This window comes from Rousettus aegyptiacus, unplaced genomic scaffold (genome assembly GCF_014176215.1).
Source record: "Rousettus aegyptiacus isolate mRouAeg1 unplaced genomic scaffold, mRouAeg1.p scaffold_m13_p_1, whole genome shotgun sequence".
NCBI lineage: Eukaryota > Metazoa > Chordata > Mammalia > Chiroptera > Pteropodidae > Rousettus > Rousettus aegyptiacus.
The window spans coordinates 130,709,672-130,731,619 of NW_023416284.1; the positions used below are offsets into that span (position 1 = coordinate 130,709,672).

At 41.4% G+C, this 21,948-nt stretch overlaps 1 protein-coding gene and 1 long non-coding RNA gene across 8 annotated transcripts in view; one reads left to right on the plus strand and one right to left on the minus strand.

Annotated features, from left to right (window-relative positions):
- ANKRD6 (ankyrin repeat domain 6) overlaps nt 1–21,948 on the plus strand; it is a 187,488-nt gene that overhangs the window by 113,102 nt on the left and 52,438 nt on the right. For 5 of the 7 annotated variants that reach the window (XM_036220109.1, XM_036220110.1, XM_016140604.2 and 2 more), the window contains exons 1-3: nt 15,717–17,305; nt 17,709–17,767; nt 19,783–19,881. Coding sequence is in view for 2 of the 7 variants with exons in the window: in XM_016140605.2 (XP_015996091.1) it covers nt 19,783–19,881 (99 nt within the window). In the remaining 5 variants the exon portion in view is untranslated. Of the gene's footprint in view, nt 1–15,716; nt 17,306–17,708; nt 17,768–19,782; nt 19,882–21,948 lie in introns of those variants that run through there. The other 2 variants (XM_016140605.2, XM_016140606.2) reach the window with 1 other exon arrangement.
- Nucleotides 127–14,596, minus strand: LOC107508659. Its single transcript, XR_001596368.2, has 3 exons — nt 14,311–14,596; nt 3,103–3,212; nt 127–349 (listed from the first exon to the last, which is right to left on the minus strand). It is a non-coding gene; the product is annotated as an uncharacterized LOC107508659 (long non-coding RNA).

Genomic DNA, 21,948 nt, shown 5'->3' on the forward strand with positions numbered 1-21,948 from the left:
TAATGTACACCTGAAAATTACATACTTGTAGTAACCAATGTTACCCCAATAAACTTAATAAATAAATAAATAAATAAATAAATAAATAAATAAATCAAACAAACAAACAAATGAATAAAATGAGGATTAAATAATAGTAGCTACCTCACTGGGTCGTTTAAGCACTAACTGAATCAATATGTGCAAAGTACTTAGAACAGTACTTAGCACATAGTAAGTGTTGGATATGGTAGCCATTTCGAGATCTTGATAATGCAACAACAACCATCTCATAGTCTGAGAGTTGTGGTCCGAGTACCAGGCAGGAGGTCTTGAGTGTCCTCATCTGAAAAATCAGGGTAGTTCCAACCTGTTGGGATTGCAGCGAAGATTAAATGAGATGACAACTGTTTAGCATAGCATTCAGCATTTAATAGTGACTACTATAGGCTTTCGTGGTAGAAATTGAGAAGTAGATTCTAAAATTTATATGAAAATGCAAAGGATCTAGAGTAATCAAAGCAGTTTCAAAGAACAAAGTTTAAGGACTTTTGCTACTTGATTTCTAGACTTACTATGAAATCATTGTAATCAAGACAGGGTGTTATAGGTTTTTAAAGATAGACAATTGGATCAAGAGAACAGAATAGGAATTCCTCAAATAGACCTATATATATGTGATCAATTGATTTTTGACAAAGGCACCAAGGCAATTTAATGGAGGAAAGAATAATGTTTTCAACAAATGATGCTAGAACAGTTGGACATCTATATGCTAAAAAGTGAATGTATTGTACCACCTATAAGTGTTAACTCAAAATGGATCATAGACATAAATGTAGGGACTAATACTGTAAAAGTTCTAGAAGAGGATAAAATCTTTGCGATCTTACATGATGTTTAATTTTATATTTCGACTTGTCTAGGCTACCATGCCCAGGTATTTGGCCAAACATTATTTTAGACGTTTTTGTTAATGTATTTTTTAGAAGAGATTAGCATTTAAATCAGTAGACTTTGAGTTAGGCAGATTATCTTCCATAATGTGGTGGGCCTTGTCTAATCAGTTGAAGGCCCTAAGAGAAAAAGACTGACCTCCTGGGAGGAAGAGAGGATTCTGACCCCAGACTGCCTTTGGGCTTGAGCTGTGACATCAGCTCTTCCCTGAGTCTCTAGCCTGCCAGCCTACCCTATAAACGTTGGACTTGTCAAGCTTCCACAATTGACATGAGCCATTTCCTTAAAGTAAATCTCATTCAACTCAGACAAGTGAATTGATAAACATATTGGGGAATACTATTCAGCAATAGAAAAGAATGAGCTAGAAGAAACAACATGAATGAATCTCAAAGCATTATGCATGTGAAACCAGACACAAAAGGTCACATAAAATATGATACCTTTTATATGACATTCTAGAAGAGTAGTCAAAACTATAGAAACAGAAAATAAATAGTTGCTAGGGGCCAGGGATCGTGGAAAGGGATTGACCTATAAAAAAGCAGGATGGAATTCTGGGGTGGTGGGAGAATAAAAATCTTCTCTACTTTGCTTGTGGTAGTGGTTTTGTATGATTGTATACGTTTATCCAAACCCATCATACTCAATATTTTAAAAGGGGGAATTTTATTGAATATAAATTATACCTTGATTTTAAAAAATGTCTGTTCTAAATATAATAATTGTTATAGATAAGGAAATATACTTCAGGAGGTTCACTAACTTCGTTCCAGTCATTTACAGGTTGTTTTCAGTCCTGTGGAGCCTTCACATCATGTCTCCCCATCCTAGTGAATGACTGCGCCCCACTCCCAAGCATGACACGTGATAGTATTTGTAGAAATGGAGAACATGCAGGGATGGGAGATGTTTTCTGGCACCTGCTCCCTAGAGAAGGCTGGAGTTAGTTAAACTATGTAAGTTCGGGGCCTCAAGAAACACAGCAGATGAGGCTCTGCATGCAGGTCCCTCCTGTTCCTACTACAGCCTGGGCTTCCTGCTCTTTTGCGTCTGGGCAAATCTCCAGGGGCGTCTTCCGAGCCGGCCTCCCGTGGTGTGTAGGGGGTTGGGAGTGGTGGAAACCAAGGATCTTTGTTGTTCATTTGCTTTGTTGTTGATCCCGTGGGTGTGTGTTTGCTATTAGGACCTACTGGAATGGTGTGGGCCTGTACTTGTGTTTGCCAGCTTGTTGGTCCGTAGTCCTTTCCTGAAAGCTGCCAGTCCCCAGGAGTAGGCCGTGGGAGGAATACATGTCTATGAAGTTGCTGGTTAAGTGAAAATGTTCATTTGAAGGAACGTGTTCTATGTAATATGCTTCTTCCAGAAAACTCTGTCCATTTGTTTAAAAGGATATGTAAAAAATCAAAAAATTTTGAACAGGTAATACAATCACATGGTTCTAATACAGAAGGTACAAAAGGTTAAGTCTCCTACCTGTCTCCCAACCACTCATTGTCTCCCTCCCTGAAGGCAATCTGTTTTACCTGTTTCTTGCATTTTTTTCCTAAGATAGTCCATGCATATATGTACAAACAATGTGTCTCTATGTGCCTTACAAGTTGTTTTTATATAAGTTGTAGGATATGACATATACCCTTCTTCACTTTGCTTTATTCAATGAACCATACTTGGTTTAACCTATCTGCTATTGATGGACTTTTAGATTATGTTTACCTTCCGTTCTTACAAATTATGCTGCAGTGACTAACCCTGAGGTCTTACTGCAGGCGTGGTTATATCTGTGGAACAGATATCTTTAAGTCACTGCTGGGTCAGGACGTGCATCCTTGTAATTTTGACAGCTGTAGAGCAGAACCGCTCTGCATAAAGGTTGTGTCAGGGTACGCTCCTCTGGCAGAGTGAGAGAGGCTTGTGAGGACTGACCTGGAAGCACACTGTGACCAATGGTATCCTGGGCTCTCCTTCCTGACCGCTCCCTCCTCCCTCTTCTCCTTCTGAACTCATCCTGCCTTTCTAGCATCCTCTCCAGGAGCTTTATGCCTGGGAGAAAAGCAAGGGAGTGGCTGATGGGAGGGGAGGAGGTGGGTCCTCCACACCTTTTCTCCCTGCCCCACCCTCCACTCATAGCTGGAAAACAGAGTTTCCTCCCAAGGCAACACTTACTTAGTAAGTACCCCGGTGTTGTCTCATGTCCAGGGTGAGGGCTGGAGCCTGCGCAGTGCTGATGCCATCATCTCCTGGTCCTGCTCCCAGCTAGATCTATAGTGGAGGTGCTGAGGATACACAGTTACGTGTCAGGTCAAACTGAAAATCAGCTTTTTGTTCTACAGTAGCTAAAAGCATTGCCCTGTGGGAAGAAAATCTCAACTGGGTAAATTTAGGCCTTTGCAGATTATCTTCAGAAATCATCAAGGAAATTTGACATATGGTGGTAATTCTGAGCAAGAGCTATAAAATAAACACGTATTAAGATTTTATTTAACTAACCAGTTACCGAGGGAACCAGTAAGATGTTACAACTGGTTTAAAGGAGAATTCAAATAATTACAAATACGTAGACCATCAGGAAAGTGGAAATGAATAGCTTATTAAATGTAAAACCGGGCAATAAACACTGAATCTCTGCTGGACACAATCTATTTGCCTTCTCTTCAGTGTTCTGAGACTTTAACAGGCTTGTGAAATATCTCAAAGACATGAAGGGAAATGAGATACTCTGGAAGTGTGCTGTGCATGAGACAGGACACTAGTCATCTCTCTCTCAGCCTCTCTCTCTCTCTCTCTCTCTGTCTCTCTCGTCTGTCTCTTACCCATTTTATTTTAAAATTTATTTTTTAAAGTTATTATAAAATACATAACACAAAATTTGCCATTTTGACCATGTATAAGTGTACAGTTAGTCCAGTGGCATTAAGTACATTCATATTGTTGTGAAGCCATCAGCAACGTCCATCTTCAAAACTCTTTTCATCTTCCAAACCTCTGTATCCTTTAAACACTCCCCTTTTCCCCCTCCCCTGGTCCATAGCATCCACCATTCCACTCTCCGTTGCTATGAATGTCACCCATTTAAAAAAAATCTTTCCCAATTTTTCCTTAACAAGAGTAGAGGCAGTGAATCACATTTACCATCTTCGTGACCCTGGGCAAGTTATTAGCCACCTTGAGCCTGGATTTCCTCTCTGTAAAATCAGCATAGCAACACCTGCCTCAAGGATTTGTTGTGAGGATTAAATGAGGTAATCCATGCAGAGTGCTTAAGTACAGTGTAATAAAGATGTAGACGGAGCTCAATGGATGGTAGTTATTATTATCATAATTACTGTTTTCTCATTTGAGTTCATGCTCCTCAGAGGCACATTAGGTCAGGGGTCCTCAGTATTGACTGCACATGGGATCACCTGGAAAGCCTTAAAAATGCTGATGTCCAGGTCCCACACCTACAGTTTCTGATTTAATTGGTCTGGGGTGTAGCTTTGGCTTGGGGGGTTTCAGAGCTCTGGGTGACTCTAATGAGCAGCCGGATGGAGAACTGCTCACCGCTCCAGGCATTTCTCTTTGATGTCTCAGAGCCTGCATGTGAGGTGGGACAACATTCTCTATTGAGCATGGGCCAAGTCAGTGGTTACACATCTAGAAGTCTTGGCTCTTTGTAGAACACAAAATATCGGTAACTCAAATTAGAAACAAATTAACTACCAGGAAATATGTGCCTGAAGTATGAGAGATAGATGCCTGCTGTGATTATCCTGAGATTTGTGTATGAGACAAGGCATGGAAAGTTATTGGGTCAATACTAGGAAAGTCTCAGTAACTGTTAACTCATGATGATGAGGGTGTTAATTAGGCAGGCAGCACTGTGACGAGTGTTTTCTATCAAAGGCAGGGAGGCACCCCCAGGCGGTGCCTTTTGAAAGAAGGGGAGGTGGCCCCCAGAAGGAGAGGGACAATGTAAGAACTGGTGTTATATGGGTCGAACACGAACCCCCTGCCTGGGCCTGTGGGGAGGCATGCTGTAATTGGGGAGAGCAAGCCTCAAAACTTGGGGTAGATCCTCAAAACTGACTCAAGCTTCCTAGGACAGGCTGCTGAGGCTGCTTGGAATGGGAGTCCCAGGATTGGCCCTGAGTCTCTGAGCTGCCCTGTCCTCCCTGTCACTGCCTCTGAAGAATTCTTGGGAGTGGTTCCTCACTCTGCAGGGCCTCTCCTGTTTCGCTCTTGCCTGTGTTTACAGTGATGTTCAGTGGGGGTGGAGGCAGGACCCAGTTGCCCCTCTTTCTCTAGCCCCGAGCAGGCCTGGTGGGTGTGTTGGCCCAGAGGCCCTGCCAGCACCTGGCTGTTCAGTCAACAAGTCGCCCACCATTCCCTGATCTCATGGTCTGTGTGGTTGGCACTCTGTTGCCTGAGCAGTGTACACTTAAATCTGAAACCTCTAACTACACAGCCGAGTATGTCATAATGTAGATTACTGTACTGGCAAAACCCCCCTAGAGTCATATATTTAATAGGCCCTAACTACGCTAGAGGAGACGTTGTAATGAATGGCACAGCTGGGTGTCAGCATTTTAAAATCCTAAATGCGTACCTGTATCTTTTCTGAAAGAAATGCCGCGGAGGATTACTGGTTTCCTTCCAAGCCAGTAATCGGCCTGTTCTAAGACTTCTGAAGCATCATCACCTGATCCACATATTCTAGGAGTGCTATGAATGAAGCCGCCAAAGAGGAAAGGACCTTTAAAATAAAAACTTGTGAATTACCCACTGAGGCCTCTGCTCAGATGCCAGTGCAGATGGTCTGTTGGTGAATTCTCTGAGTCCCTTATTACTTTCCTTTTTAAGCTATAATGACTTAGATTTCAGAAGATAAAGTAAACCTGGAACTTGATTGGAAACTGAAAATTCTTTCTCACAGTCCTATCAGTTTGTTTCCAGTGAGAGTTGGCTGTTGTATATTTAGGTTGTTATAAACCAAAGATCTGGGGTAGGTGAGTGAGAGTAGGTGGCAGCTGCTTGGTTTTCTTTCAGCCTATGTTTTTGTTGAATTGAACAGTGTTTAAATTAGACACCATGAGCAAGTGAAACTTATCCTGTTTGCAGCACTGGTTCAACATCAATCAATGTAATCCCTCTATCAACAGCTGTTTTAGTCTTCTTGGGCTGCTATACAAAATACCATATACTGGTGGCTTAAACAACAGGCACTTATTTCTTATAGTTCCGGAGGCTGGGAAGTCCAAGATCAATGTACCAGCAGATTTGTTCCTGTGAGGGCCCTCTTCCTGGCTTACAGACAGTGGTCTTCTCACTATTCACAATGACGGAGAGAGTGAGAGCTCTGGTCTCTCTTCCTCTATTCATAAGGACTAATCCCATCGTGGGTGTCTTACATTAATTTAGCCCCAGTTACTTCCCATAGGATTCCGGTCTCCAGATACTATCACGCTGGGGGTTAAAGCTTCAACATATGAATTTTGGAGACACAAACATTTCGTCTATACTGAAAGGTTAAATAAGAAAAATTATATGATCATGTCAACAGATGCAGAAAAAGCATTTGATGAAATCTAACATTCATTTGTGGTTAAAAAAATACACTCGGCAAACTAAGAATTAAGAACTTTCTCAACATGATAAAAGAGTATCTACAAAAAACCTACAACGAATGTACTTAATAGTGGAAGACTGAATGCTTTCTTCTAAGATAAGGAATAAGACAAAGATATCTGTTTTTACCACTTGTATTCAATGTAGTGCTACAGATTCTAGCTACAGCAACAAGGCAAGAGGAAATAAAAGTCATACAGATTGAAAAAGAAGAAATAACACTGTCCCTATTTGTAGATGACCTGATTTTCTACATAGAAAATACCAAGTAATCTATTTAAAAAAATTCCTAAAACAGGAGAGTTCAGCAAACTTGTAAGATATAAGACTAACACAAAAATTAGTTGCGTTGCTATATACTAACTCTGAATTTGTGGAGATAGAAATTAAAAACACAATACTGTTTATTTCCAAAGAAAAGGAAATACTTTGGTATAAATTTAAGAAACCATGTAGAGGATCTGAAAAATTACAAAATGCTGATGAAAGAAATCAAAGGAGGCCTAAATAACTGGAGATGCATACATGTCATGTTCATAGCTAGAAGACAGCATAGTTAAGATGATCATTCTCTCCAAATTGGTTTAGACATTTAATGCAGTTTCTACTAAAATCCCAGTAAAGATTTTTGTGCATGTACACAAGCTATTCTAAAATGTATGTGGAAAGGCACAGATCCTAGAATAGCTAAAACAAAATAGAATGGGAGGAATTTTTGGACTCGATATTAAGGTGAACTATATAGTACAGTATTGGGGAGCGTATGTATTAGTGGAGGGGTTGACACAGATCGATAGAACAGAATAGAGAACCCAGAAATAGACCCACACAAATACGTCCAACTGCTTTTTCCCAAAGGTGCAAAAAGAACTAAAAAACCCTCAACAAATGATTTTGGAGCAATGTTCATAGGTTAAAAAAAAATTAACTTTGACCTAGACCTACCACCTTATACAAAATTAACTCAAAATGAGTAATGGCCTTAAATGTAAAATGTAAAATTATAAAACTTAAAAAAAAAATAAGAGAAAATCTCAGGCTCTAGGACTAGGCAAAAAGTTAGACTTGGCACCTAAAACATAATCCATAAAGGGAAAACTTGATAAATTAGATCTCATCGGAATTTGCTCTGTGAACAGCTGTTAAGAAGATGAAAATACAGCCAACAGTCTGGGAGAAAGTATTTGCAAACCACATATTTGACAAAGGATTTGTATCTAGAACATATAAAGAGCTTTCAAAATTTAACACTAAAATAACAAACAATTTTCCAATTAGAAAATGGGCAAAAGATATGAAGAGACATTTCACCAGAGAGCATGTAGAGATGGCAAATAAGCAAATGAAAAAATGTTCAACATCATTAAGCATTGGGTAAATGAAAATTAAAACCACAATGAAATATCACTACATCTATCAGAATGGCTAAAATAAAAAAACAGTGACTACATTAAATGCTGACAAGGATGTGGAGAAACTGGATCGCTCATATATGTCGCTGGTAGAAACAATAAATGATTACAGCCACCCTGGAAAATAGTTTGGCAGTTTTTTTTTTTTTTTTTATAAACTAAATATGCAACTACTGTGTGACTCAGCAGTTGCACTCTTGGACATTTATCCAAGAGAAATGAAAGCTTACAGAGAAATGTTTATAGCACCCTTATTTGCAATAGCGAAAGACTGAAAACAACCTAGCTGCCCTGCAGTGAAGGAAGGGTTATATTATGGTACATTCATGCAGAACTACTCAGCAATAAAAAGGAACAAACTATTGACATATGCAATGTTCCATGTATGTGACCTTGAGAAAATGAGAGAAATGGAAAACATTTCTGTTTTCTCGGGGGTTAGGGATGGGAGTGGGAGGCAGGCGAGGGGCGGGAGGTTGGATGTACCTGTAAAGGGGCAACAGGAGGGATCTTGGTGATAGAGTTGTTGTGTCTTGACTATTAGTGTCTAAATCCTGATTCTGATATTGAACAGTAGTTTCGCAAGACATTATAATTGGAGAAAACTAAGCAAAGGATTATTTGTTAAAACTGTATATAAATCTAGTTACCTCAAAGTAAAAGGTTTAATTTTAAAAAATTACAAGGAGAAGGTAGGAATAACAAAATGCTTTACTTTAAAGCTATTTGTGTCCTAAGGGCCACAATTTACAGCTTCAGCGTAAGGCCAACCCAGGACAGGAGTCCGTGGTTCTTGGAGTTAGGCTTGTGCAGCTCTGCAGCCAACATCTGTCCCTCCCTCTACCCCAGTCAGTGAAGCAGCATCCCAGAAGCCTGAATCCCTCTGGTTTTTCCATTGCCTTGATTCTGGTAGTGTGTCTCTGGTGTTTTCATGCCCTGTGAAGCTTGTATCCTCCACACTAACACCTTCATGCTTTGGAGTAATACTCTGAAGTGCCCCATCTGGGCTATTCTGCTGTCAAGAAGGAGCAATGATTGTCCCTGGGGAAGTCCGTAGGACATATGAGTGGGCACTGAGCTGTCAAAGGCAGTAACCTTATTTATATCAGCCTTGAATTCTCAGTACTTAGCTTGATACTCAATCAGTAAATGTTTGTCAAGTAAATTATACCTACTGCTTTGACTACAGAAGAAAATTCTTGGATGTACATGTGGTAGTTCTGTCAGAATACAGACCTGTGCCAGAGAGAAAAGGGAGCTGCTTCTGTTAAAGCAAACCCCAGAATCTACAAAGCTTTGGACCAGGAAGAAGGCTTTCGGAGTGAAGGGAAGGTCAGACCAGCTTCCACTCTGTCCCTGGGCACTGTGCTTTCCCGAGTGGCTTTCTCACTTTGCTGGCCACACTTAAAGCTTCACTTTAAGACAGAGGAGGCTTTACCCTGAAGTTGATGGAGTTTTGGCTTCAGGGCCCTTTCTTGCTCTAGCTCCTTTCAATGCCCCTAATCTAATTTTGTCATCTTTATCTTAAGGAAAGACTCCAACATTGTATGTGTTTCAGGTCTCATGAAATTTGCATTTACCCTTGGATAAGGTTCCTTCATAGAAGCAACCCCAGCTCTTGGTTCTCTTAGCATAACTGAGCTAGGCTGAAACTCTCCCAAATTCTAGATACTAAGAGTTACAAACAAGAAAGAGACAAAGACAACATAAGCATTAAAAAAACAATGCAATACAAATATGAGTTTCTTCTCTAATAGCAAGCTTTGTCCCAGCACTTGCAATCACTGGGAGACAGCTGGGCTCCTCACCTCCCAGTACTGAGCCTTCTTTCACATAGAGGTGCCTTGTGTTGGTTCATCACATAAAAACTGATGATAACATATACTTTGAATTGACATAGCCTGAGTTCAAATATCATTGTACCGCTTAGCGGCTGTGTGCTTGAACAAGTTATTGCACCTCTATGGCTCAGTGTCCATGTCTGTAAAATGGGGCAACAATGACAGCAACCTTAAAATTGCCAGGTTATGATGCAGTAGTCCAAAATCTCAGAAGCTTAAAAGTTTTTTAAGGTTTATTTCTTGCTCATTTCATATCTCCATTGCAGGTCAATGGGGTTGGGTGGGAGAGGAGGCTCCACCCGTCATGACTCTCACTCGGGACCAGAGCGATGGAGCCTCCGCCGTTTGGAATATTGTCTGTTGGTGCCAGTGCGGCAGTGGAAGGGAAAGTGGAGATTTGCCCATTGGCTCTCAAATGCTTCAGCCTTAAACTGATACATCACACACTCGTTTCATTGGCCAGAGCAAGGTGTGTGGCAATACTGATTTCAGAGAGGCTGAGAAGTACTCTCCTCCCATACGCTTGGAAGAAAAGGGTGTGGGAATGGTCCAGTGTTTGTCACATACATCTTATGGTGGTTGGGAGGACTAAGTGATATAACGAAGTGCCTAGGAGAGTGCTTGGTTTTGTAAGGGTTCAGTAAGTGTTAGCTGTTATTACTGGGAAACTTGAGACTCCAAGAATATGAACTTAAATAGGAGATTTTCTACTAAATTGTCAACTATAAAAGTTGACCCCACAGGCAAAATAGATAAATTGGACTTCATAAAAACTAAAAATGTTTTGTATATCACGGGATGCTATCAACAGAGTGAAAAGGCAACCCTGCAGAATGGGAGAAAATGTTTGCAAATCATATATCTGACAAAGGATTAATATCCAGAATATATAAAGAACTCTAACAACTCAACAACAAGAAAACAACTATAATTTTAAAGTCAATGAAGGACTTGAATAGGTATTTGTCTAAAGATATACAAATGGTCGATAAGCACATGACAGGATGTTCAACCTGTCATTAGGGGAATTTAAATCAAAATCAGGATGAGATACCTCCTCATACCTATATGGTGGCTATTATCAAACAGAAGAAAACAAAACATAAAATAACATATATTGACAAGGATATGAAGAAGTAACCCTTATGCTTTGCTGGTGGGAATGTAAAATGGTATAAACACTGTGAAAAATGGTATAGTGGCTCCTCAAAAACTTAAACAGAATTTCCATGTATTGCAGCAATTCCACTTCTAGGTATATACCCAAAAGAAGTGAAAACAGGAATTTGAACAGTTGTTTGCACAGCCATGTTCTGATAGTATTGTGTATAACAGCTGAAAGGTGGAAGCAACCAGCATGTCCATTAATGGATTAATGGATAAATAAAATATTGTGTATAGATAAAGTGGTTATGCTGCAGTAACACAATTTTTCAGCCTTAAAATGACCTATATTACTCAGCCTTAAAAAGGAATGAAATTCTGATACATGCTATAACATAGATGAACCTTGAAGATATTTTGCTAAGAAATAAGCCAGGCACAAAAGGACAATTATTGTATGATTCCACTTACATGAAGTGCCTAGAATAGGCAAATTCACAGAGACAGAAGTAGAATAGAGGTTAGCAGGGGTCAGGAGAAAGGCGGGGGGGGATAGGAAGTCATTGTTTAATAGACATAGAGATTCTGTATGGGATGATGTAAAAGTCTGGAAATGCACAACGTTGTGACTATACTTAATGCCACTGGATTGTACACTTAAAAATGGTTAAAATGGTAAATTTTATGTTTTGCGTACTTGACTACAATAAATCATTCAATCATAAAAATGACTGAAGAAGCAGAAAATTTAAATAGTCTGATTAAGAACATGAGTAGAGATGTAACCTTTAAAAAAGCACTAGGGCCAAATAGTTTGACAGCCCAGTTTCACATTTTAACAACAACAATAAAAAAAATAACAATTCCAGTGTTATTTAAACTATTGTAAAGCACAGAATAAAATAGAAAGCTAGATTTGTTTTATGAAACCAGGTAAATATAAATGAGAGAGAGAGAAAAAGAGATAGTATAAGAACTATAAATTAATCTTAATTACGAATATCAGTATAAAAATTCTTAATAACATTACTTAAAAGAATTCAGCAGTTATCAGAATAATACTGTGACCAAGTGGAGCCTGACTCAGGAATGCAAGGATAGTTTCATAATTCACTCTACCAATAAATTAAAGGAGAGAAACACATGATTATATTGACAGCTCTTGAAAAGGCAGTGATTCCTAATAAAAACCAGAAAACAAAAGGGGACAGTCCTCTCCAAAATATGTGCCACTTGTATTTTGCTAGTATTACAACCATAGTTCATCATGCACTGGACCACTGTGCTTTGTTAAGTCAGTGTGTCAACCCATTGAAAATGTAGCTAAAACAAATAAGTAATAGGGATGTGGTGGACAGCATAGGGAATATAGTCAATAATCTTGTGGTAGCCTTGTATGGTGTCGGATGGTTGCTGGACTTATGGTGATAACTTCTTTAGCTATATAAATGTAGAATAACTGTGGTATACACCCGAAACCAATATTGCATGCTAGCTACATTTTAATAAAAATATTTAAGAAAAATGAAAATATATTCTAAGCGGCTTGCTGTGAAGCACGTGCGTGCCCTTAACCAATGCTTTATCATCTAGGGACGGATGCTCTATAGGAACTAAAGGAGCCCTTCACAGCCATGTAAGTTGTTTGAAATATTTCGGTCCTTCTTGTTGGTGGACCTTTCTAGGAGCAAGCCCTACCCTGGCAGTTACCGGATCACCTCGGAAGGAATTCGTTGTTAGTTAAGCCATTATATTTGAATTCCTAACAATACCTATTTCATATCATCTCTCCAAATTATTTATGATTATTAGGATCCCTAAAGTAAGACTTAGAGAAGCATTGTGAAACTTTTTGGCACAGGAAACTTACCCTTTTAACAGAGAAGACTGTTGTTTTACAGGACAGTCTCAGAACCCCTGCCCGTTCGTGATTGGACTCTTGACCCTCAGTGCAGGAATTTTACATCTGCTCCCATTACATTTTGTCTTGTTAAAAATAGCCTGTTCTTCCAATTTGAGATTGTCTTGAATCCTGATTTTTGTCATCCAAGAAATTTACTCCCTCGTTGCCTCTTGTCAACTTAGATTCAGATGAGATGTGTCAGTCATCCAGATAGACAGGTAGACAGGTAAACAAAAACATTTCCAACAAGGAAAGAAAGCTCTCAAGGTTTCTTAAACTGTAATTTTTTTTAAAATGGAAAGTTTTATTTTCCTCACTTTCCTGTGGCCCTTTTCCTTTGCCCATTTTCTTCTGAATGTCTTTACAACTTTGTCTTCATGGAATCAAGCTTGAGAACTTTTGAAGTTTTTGACCCAAATCTACATGATTCTGGGCAGTCGAGACTCTGAGAATAATACTGTACATGATAAGAGAGCCTTAGGGGCACCTAAAAACATTGGCAGGAGTCCTCTACCATTTAAAACCTAAATGAGGGGCCAAGTGACCAGGGTTCTAGCTATATGTAGTTCTGACACAAATAAGATTCAAAATCCTGAAAAATTGTTGAACTCCTGTTTTCTTTACTGACCTCAACCAAATTAAAAACTCAAAGACCCTATTCAATCTGAATATTATATTGTTTCTAAAATATGTACCATTCTTATTTTACTAGTGTTAAAATGTTCCTTCTTCTACATCTCTCCTATTTTCTTAATGCTACAGATAATATAGACAGACATTATTTGCCTCAAAAAAAGATTGCACAACCCTGATCTACTGTATGTCCCATGATCTCTGAAGAAAGGAATTGTCGTCATTTTGAAATTATCAAACTAATCTAACCTAAATTCTTCCTGTTAATCTCTTTTCCCTTGTGGGTCACATCTCTGCAACTGCCCTCCTTGAGATGGTTAAATTGGGTCTCAATTCCTTTATCTTCCTTTTGCTCCGTTTCTCTGTGTGATCTTGGATATAAGTATATCATTAAACAAAGATGGTGTTCAAGGAATGGCTAAGCATGAGCACCTTTCCTTCTCACTCTGTCACTCCAGGCAGCTGCCCTGAGGAGAATCCGGCTCCTCATTCATGGGGCAGGCATCGTTGGTCTGAAAGGCCTGCCCTTCAGCAAGGAGGGTCAGAGACACCTAAGCAAGCAAAAGGAGCTGTGACCCAACCTCTGAGTCTTGGCTAGAGTAATGAGTAACCAGGTCACTTCCTGGGGCTCTCAGGTCCCCTAGAGTCAGTGGGAGGGGAGAGTCTTTCCAGGCTTCTTTCTGTGGCTTGTGGTTCTTAAATGACCCTTAGTCCCCTACCCTGGGGCTCGTCCCCTCCCTAGGGAGGTCTCTCCCTTGTAAATAACTCAGTCTACCTGCAAGTGTCCAGTGAGAAGAGTTAAGGGCCATATCTGAGCACATGCTGGGAACAAAACACCCCCACTTCCTTTCAGGCTGTATTATAAGCTGATTACCTTTGACTGGGCTCTCCTGTCATCCTGGCTGGCAGCACATCTTCATCTGAGCAGGAATCCTTCCCCTGGAATATTCCCTTACAGAGCCCGCCCCTCTAAGTGGGAGCTGGCCTCTTCAAAATGAGTAGCAGGGACCATTTGTTCTGTATTCCCTTATGATCACCTGTGTGTAATTCATGGGTCACCCCCTCAAACGGGACTTGATGTTCCCATGCAGCAGTTCTGCCGGAAGTTGGGACCCACAAGGGCTCAACCTGCCGGAACAAAGCAGCACTCCAGACTAGAGCTTCAATGCTGTTGACTTTTGTGGTTGTTGCCTGGCAACATCTCAAGGCCCTTTGCTATTTTGTTCCCTGGAAGTGCACAGGCTCTGAGTCTCTGCCTCTCCCTGGTTGGATCAAGGGAGACGTGCAAGCCCTGCAGGGCCCTGCATCCGCCCACCCCTGTGGGTCTCAGGCTTCCGGGGCAAGTTGGAAGAACCAGCACTTTTAAAGGGACCAAAGCAGGCGTTCATAACCTCTGGCTGCACATTAGAATCACCTGGAACTTTAAAAACGCCCACAACAGACCCTACCGTAGGCTGGTAAAATTCAGCCCTTTGGTAATAAATTTTGGGATTTAAAAAAAAATTTTTTTCAGGTAACTGTAATGTGCAATAGGGTTGAAAACCAGTGGTTTCTGTCACTGCCTCTCAAAATGTGGCCCCATACTAGCAGCATCTGCTCCTCCTGGAAACTTGTTAGAAATAAAAATTATGTTTTCACATCAGACCTACTGAATCAGAAACTCGGGAAGGGTGTCTGTTAACAAGCCCTCTAGCAGGTTCTGCTGCCTGATAAAGTTTGGGAACCTCTGGTTTAAGGCATAATAACGCTGAAAGCAAGATCATTTTATGTGACCTGTGAATATAACTGCATCAATATAATAAAAGCATCAAGAGAAAAGATGTACTGGAAACGATTAAATAAAAATGATAATAGTTTTATTGGGTGGTAGCGTTACAGGTGATTTGCTTTTATCTTCCTAATTTTTAGTCATGTCATTATGTCACTAATATACTCTTTTAAGATACCGGAAGCTCTATTCCCAGATTGCGGTGCTGCGGTGCAGACGAGAGCATCACAAGGAATGTAGTGAGAGGAATGATTCTTGCTTGGACATGCCCAACAAGGCAGGTTTCACCTGAGGGCCTGTAGCTGCTCCGAGGATAATTACCCTGGCCCCTTTTCATCGCACCCTGTGGCTCTCAGCTGGGGTCACTCATTAGAATCACCTGGGGGAGGTTGTCTTACATATGATGCCTGGGCCCCACCACAGAGTTGAGTCAGAACTTCTGGAGGCGGGGCTCAGGCATCAGTATAAGTGGATAGACTGGCAAACAGACCAGCCTCCCAGGTGATTCACATGTACTGTGGAGAAGGGAAAACCTCTCTCCGTCTTTGAGATTCTAAGGAAACCAGGTTATTTCCAAGCACCTTCAGAGTTCAACAGTCTTGGGAACGTCCTGAGAGTGAGACACAGAGTCCGTCTGCCAGGGGACAGCCTCACCCCCACAGCACAAGCTGGCAGCAGGTAGAGTGGAAAGGGGTATCAAAGCATTGGGGCTGGGGTCCGACAGCTTAGGGGTGAATCCAGACTCGAGGTACCTGCCGTATGACATGGAACAAGTGACAGAGTCTATCTATACCTCTGTTTCTTCATCTGTAAAATGGACTTAATAATAGTGCCTACCTCATGGGGTCTTTGGGAGAACTGAATGATACTAATACGTGTAAAATTCTTAGGGTAGTGCCTACCATGTAGTAAGAATCCTTTAAACATTAGCTGCTCCTGTCTCTTGCTCTTGACATTATTATTGGTCACCCCGGGCCCACCAGGGCCTGGGTTGAGTTGGATTGAACTGTTTTTTGAGGACAACTGTGACAGGACCCAGAACAAATTGATGCCTCTAAAACATCTTCCTCTTCTCACGCATAGTACATAGTTTTTTCTCCTATTCTCGTTTCTTCCACTGGCCGGTCCTAAGGGCATGGAGGTGAGTGAGAGCAGTTGCACCTTTGAGTCTAAGTCATTCAAAGACCCCACTAAGGATCAGTTTTGATTTGTTCCCTCACATTTAGGGTGTTCCCGTCTTTCCCATTTGTCAGGTATAACCTTGGAGCACACCTGTGTGCTCAGCAGGAGCAGCTGTTCCCCTTATAGCTCCACACTTGTTGCTTTTCATTATAGAATGTTCTGGAAAACCAAGCGCACTTCTGCTTTCTTGCTCTCTTTTGGTGCATGGTGGTAATGATGGGTGTGTGTGTGTGAGTCTGTATGCCCTCTAAGGAGCTTGGTCTTGTGTTAGGAAAGCCCAGGGGACAGGAGTGGATGGCTTTAGGTGCGGTGGGAAACTGGTTACTACTGCCTTGGCTACTGCCGTGCCGATGCCAGAAAGGAAGCCAGACACGTGAGGTGGACACTGAACCTCCTCTTAGAAGCTCCAGCGTCACTCTTGCAGTCACTCAAATGCTCGTGAAGCCCCCAGGATGCCTGCACCTCCTCTCAGGGGCTGTGGCGTCCCAGAACTTGAAGTCGGAAGCCACCCCACGCTGTCCGCGTCTCCGAGGTGAAGCCCGTGGCTGTGGGGTTTGCTGCAGTGTCTCCGGCAGCCTCAGCCTGCCCTGGGGCGGAGGAACACTGGAACCTGTTTGATGTGCCCTCCAGCCCCCCCACCCCCTGCCCATTCCAGAGTCAACTTGCTTCATCATTCCTGGAAAGCATCATCTACTCTGAGGAGGTCACAGCCTACTTAAGAGAAGCCAGCTCGCAGGGCGACACTCAAAACAGAATGTGGCAGTTTGCTAAAAGGAAACTGAAGTGCCGCGGGGGTGAAGAGAAGGCCAGGAACATTTCTTCTGGGAGAACTGGGGAAGGGTGTTCCCAGTAGGGAAGGTCCTTCCAGCAGCGACACGGAAACTCGGAACCGTGGACTGTGTTTCAAAAATAAAAGTGGGTGAGTGGCTCAGGACTGGCTGGTAGGTCCCTCAACCCTCCTGGTAGGGCCCATCTGGCTATCCTAGGGATTTGAGGTCCAAATCTTTGCCCAGGTCATTTCGCCTTAGAAAATACATCACTAGTCTTTTTGCGAAGGCCAAGGCATGGGGGTGTCAAGGAGGAGAGGGAACAGTTGGGGTGCTTTCTGGGCTGAGGACACATGTTAGAGGGTGGATGTTATCTCATTTATCCTAATTCATGCCCTTAGGGTGGGGAGCAGAAGCCATCTCTATTTTACAGACAAGAGAACAGGCTTAGGACAGTGTAGTGCACAAAAACACACAGGTGCAATTAATCAGTGCTGGGATTTAAATGAGGCTTGACCGGCTCCGACGCCTCTGGCCTTTCCTTTCTCTTCAAAGGGGATCCTCTGCGGGCCTCAGATTAGGAAGGTGCCTCAAGTCCAGGGCCATCCTTTCAGGTAACTCAGTTTCTGAAGTGATGTGATTGGGTGGGAACCGCAGCAGTATTTCCTTCTCCTGACTTCTTATTGTTTGTGTTCACTTGGACAAACATTTTTGCCTCCTTGGGCCTCGCTTCCCACCAGTAACATCTAGTAGCTAACGAGGAGGTTCCCCAGGGCTCCCAACACCTTAACACCCAGTGACCCCTCTGCCCGGGGGCTCTTTTCCAGCCTCTCTCCAGGCAACTTCTCCCCGTCATGCTCTGTATTTTCCAGTTGCTTAAAAGCGCTTATTCCCCCATCCTCATCTCTCTCCTCACACATGTAATAAACTTCCCCATGTTTAGAATGCCTTAGAAATTTTGTGAAGGTCAGTTATCTGATGTCCTTGACAAGGATGCGTGATGATAGATGAAACCTGGGACTAGGCCAGCGAGTGGGAGCCACTTGTTTTGCTCCATCTGATCAGCTGTGGACATTTCATTTAAAGAATCAAGGTTAAGCAGTAGGCACTGAGCACATTTGCCAGCCAAGGAAAGTCACTTCTCATCTCAGACATTGCCTTTTTATGAAGGCTTTTTATGGCCCACTTTCTTGGGAGTAACTTTTTCTTATTTAAGAATTCTAATTTTAAAGTGAGCTCTGACCTCTTTCCAGAATCTTTCTAGTGCTTTGATTGCATTTCATGGGTAGAAATTACGATCCTTTATTATATGCTATTTTCCTCTATGGCTAGTTACCTATGGCAGACTGGTACTTTATTGAGATCATAAATGGGTTTATCTTGCTAGAATATCAATAACGGTCTTTGGGAAGTTTTATTGAGATGCTAAAAAGGACTTAAGTCTATATTTCACTATGGCTCAGGGCCCCAGAGAAAAGATGTTTGAAATGGTGTGGAAATATGTCTTCACAGAGATCCTGGGGGAGAAAGCAAAGGGGACATAATGTCTCCTTTAGAACTAGAAGATTCGGAGTTTGGCAAGGTCAGGTCTCTGGATAGAAGTTGACTTATATTTTGGATGTCACCCTCAGTGTCCTACCTCAGGAGCCACATGCTTAGGGCAGTTGAAGGGAAAGGTCATCTCAAAGAGCCAACAACAGGGCTAATAAGGCTTCTCAGGTGCCCAAGGAGATGCACACGCAATTGTGTTTTGGAAACAACCTGTGTGCCCTCGGTAAGAGAATGGGTGAACGATGAATAAATGAACTAGAACTGTATATTACAATATGAAGAAAAATCTGAAAAATGCAATGGACAAATAATTGCCAAACGATAATAGTTGAATACTATTTATGTAAGGTTTGAAGCTAAGTATTTGTTTTGTTCGGGCCTCCGTAATGTTCTAAAACATGGCAAACATGTAGGTGAGAAGAACAATGTTTACATATTGTTTGTGGCTACGAACATGCAGTAAAGTATAATAAATACCAAATTTTAGGAGTGGTTACCTATGTGTTTGGAGGGGAAATGGAATCTGGGAGGGTTTCACAAAGAATTGCTATGGTTTTTCTAATGAGCACATGCATTTTAAAATATTATCTTTTTGAATGGCTGACATATTTTGTAACTTAAAACTTTATTTTAAAAGAGGGAGAACCTGTTCTCAGTTTGTCCAACAATTTCAATTTTGGGTAATTACCAGATTTTCATGGGGCTGATTAGCTGGACCTTTTATTCTCCTATCTCTTGCCCCAACAGATTCAGTGTGGCCACTTCATCATCCCTAAGTGTTAGCACCAGGGGGAAATAAGAAAAAACATGAAACCCCTCATTCTCCTACTCATTAATTTCATGAGCAGGGAGTAGAAATTATGCACTAAAGGAAATCTTCATATTTTAAGCATATTTTGTTTATTGATTACAGTGCCAATAGTCAAGGTTAACGGAGATAAACTTGAATTCTGGGTAAATCCATAAGACTCCTGTCAAATCGAAGTGGGGGGTGGGGAGGGTGCCACTGTGCAGCCTTGCTCCAGGGGTGTGGTTTTGATATCCTGTTTTGAAATTGGTGTTTACTTTGCATTAACAGCATGGCCGGACCCCCCTGCATCTTGCTGCCAATAAGGGCCATCTTTCTGTGGTTCAGATCTTGCTGAAGGCTGGCTGCGACCTCGATGTCCAGGATGATGTGAGTAGAAGCCATCATTCTATCAGTGGTTGAGTTGTCAGGGGAGCTTGTTCGCCTAGAAATCCACAGCACAGCGTGTAACCAGCTATCAGGTGGGAGGGTGTTAGATGCTCTCCACTTTTTATCTCCATCTCGATCCCCGTGATGGGTACTTATTCCTCAGATATTTAATGAGCCCCTCTGTGTGCCAGACACAGTGCTAGGCTCTTGGAAGGAGATGTTCTCAGAAACACATAAGAATCACTTAGGAAACCCATTGAAATGCTCATCCCCAGGCCCCGCCCCCAGGGATTTGTGTCCAATAGTTTTAAAATGGGCCTGCTCTGGGACCTGCTCTGGGACCCATCCTCAATAGCAAGTTAGAGTTTGGGAGTGTGGGGTGGTTTTTCTCATCATGGTTCATATCCTATTTAGTATCATTCAAGTATAGAACCTCAGAGGGCATTTTACTTGTGTACTTTCTCAGTATGAAGGAGCATCACACACACACACGAGTATGGGCAAGCCCTGATGGAAATATGTGTTGCTGATCAAGCTTACCCTTGGAGAAAAGGTGGGGCTTAAAAACTTAACTCTATTCCTCTTCTCACCTCAATTTATTTTAGTCAGTGTACATATAGTTTAAACCGACATAGTCAAAGAAAATAAAATTGATTTCATGAAATCTAAGGAAAAGAAAGCTTCCAGAAAAAAAAAATCACTCTGGTGCTCTATCATTATTAACACTCAACTTTTGAGTCTCTTCATTCAGATTATCTAGAGACTCCAGTTGGCTTCTTTGGGGTGGGGTGATTCCTGAACCAATCAGCAGTGGTGGGTTATGTGATACCTGGGGTACCCTATTAGATCTTTGGGAAAGGTGACTTCTTTAAGAAGCAAATATAGAAAAGATTACATAAATTGTCCTGCAATGAACTACTAGGAAAAAGTTCTGTGATAATGTGATTGGAAACTTTTTCTAATTCTGTTTCTAATTCTAATTTGTGTGGTAGTACTCTAAAAAGTAAGCACTTTTGTGAGAAACAGAATCTTGGAGAGTTTGCACTTATAACCTCTTCCAGGTTCACCTTTAATAACCGTGGTTACAGAGTATTCTCAAATTTCAGACCCTCAGGTATGCGAGGGTGTATGTTACCAAGTGCTTCTAGTTTTCTTTGGGCCTCTGTAATGTTCTAAACTTGGCGGACACACAAGTGAGAAGACCAGCATTTACAAAGAAATAACTAAATATGTTATTGTACTATGATGGGCAGAAGGCTGTCCAGGGTCATTCATAAATCTCTGGTTATATTTGGAACCTGTTGGGTCATCAAGAATGTCATTTCCAAAAGATGCTGATTTAGCTTTAAGCTATTGATTTCTACCTTGTGTCTTACTACTTCTTTATTTTCCTGTGCTGTAGCCATCATAACATTCCTGATTCTATTATATCCTTAGATGGCAAGAACAAATATACAGGGGGAGAGAAGAGATTTGACCACAGAAAAGGCAGGGCGCGGAGTTGCCAGTGCACACATGTTGAGATACATCTGGTCTTCTCTTTGCATAATTAAAACCCTTGCTGCCACTGTGGCAAGGCTGCAGTGACAGGCATGCTAACCTATCCCAACGCAGTACTCCTGCCTGAGGTCTGAGTATCACTGTGTTCTTATGCAGCAGATACCCTGCTGACTTTGTAGAAATACTGCTGTTTATATCAGACAAGACAGGAAGATAAACAGGCAGGAGTTCTCACAAGGTAACCAAGGGGAGTCATGTCAACATAGCCATGTCAGCAGAAGGAAAGCCAGCTCTATTTTTAACAGAAACACCTTTCAGTTATCGGAATTAGTATTTATTTTCTTGTATCTTTTCTACCTTAAACAGATAATACATACATTACTTCTCTCAGATATCTTAAAACAAAATAAGAACACGACAACAAAACAGTGTAAAAACAGGTGAGAATGGAGAAGGTGGAATGGATCTTCATTAGTTCTGAAGTAATGCATTTACCAGAATATGGTTCATATCTGTCTATATCTATGTATTTACCATGCTTGTTGGTGATCAACCTTGAAACTTATG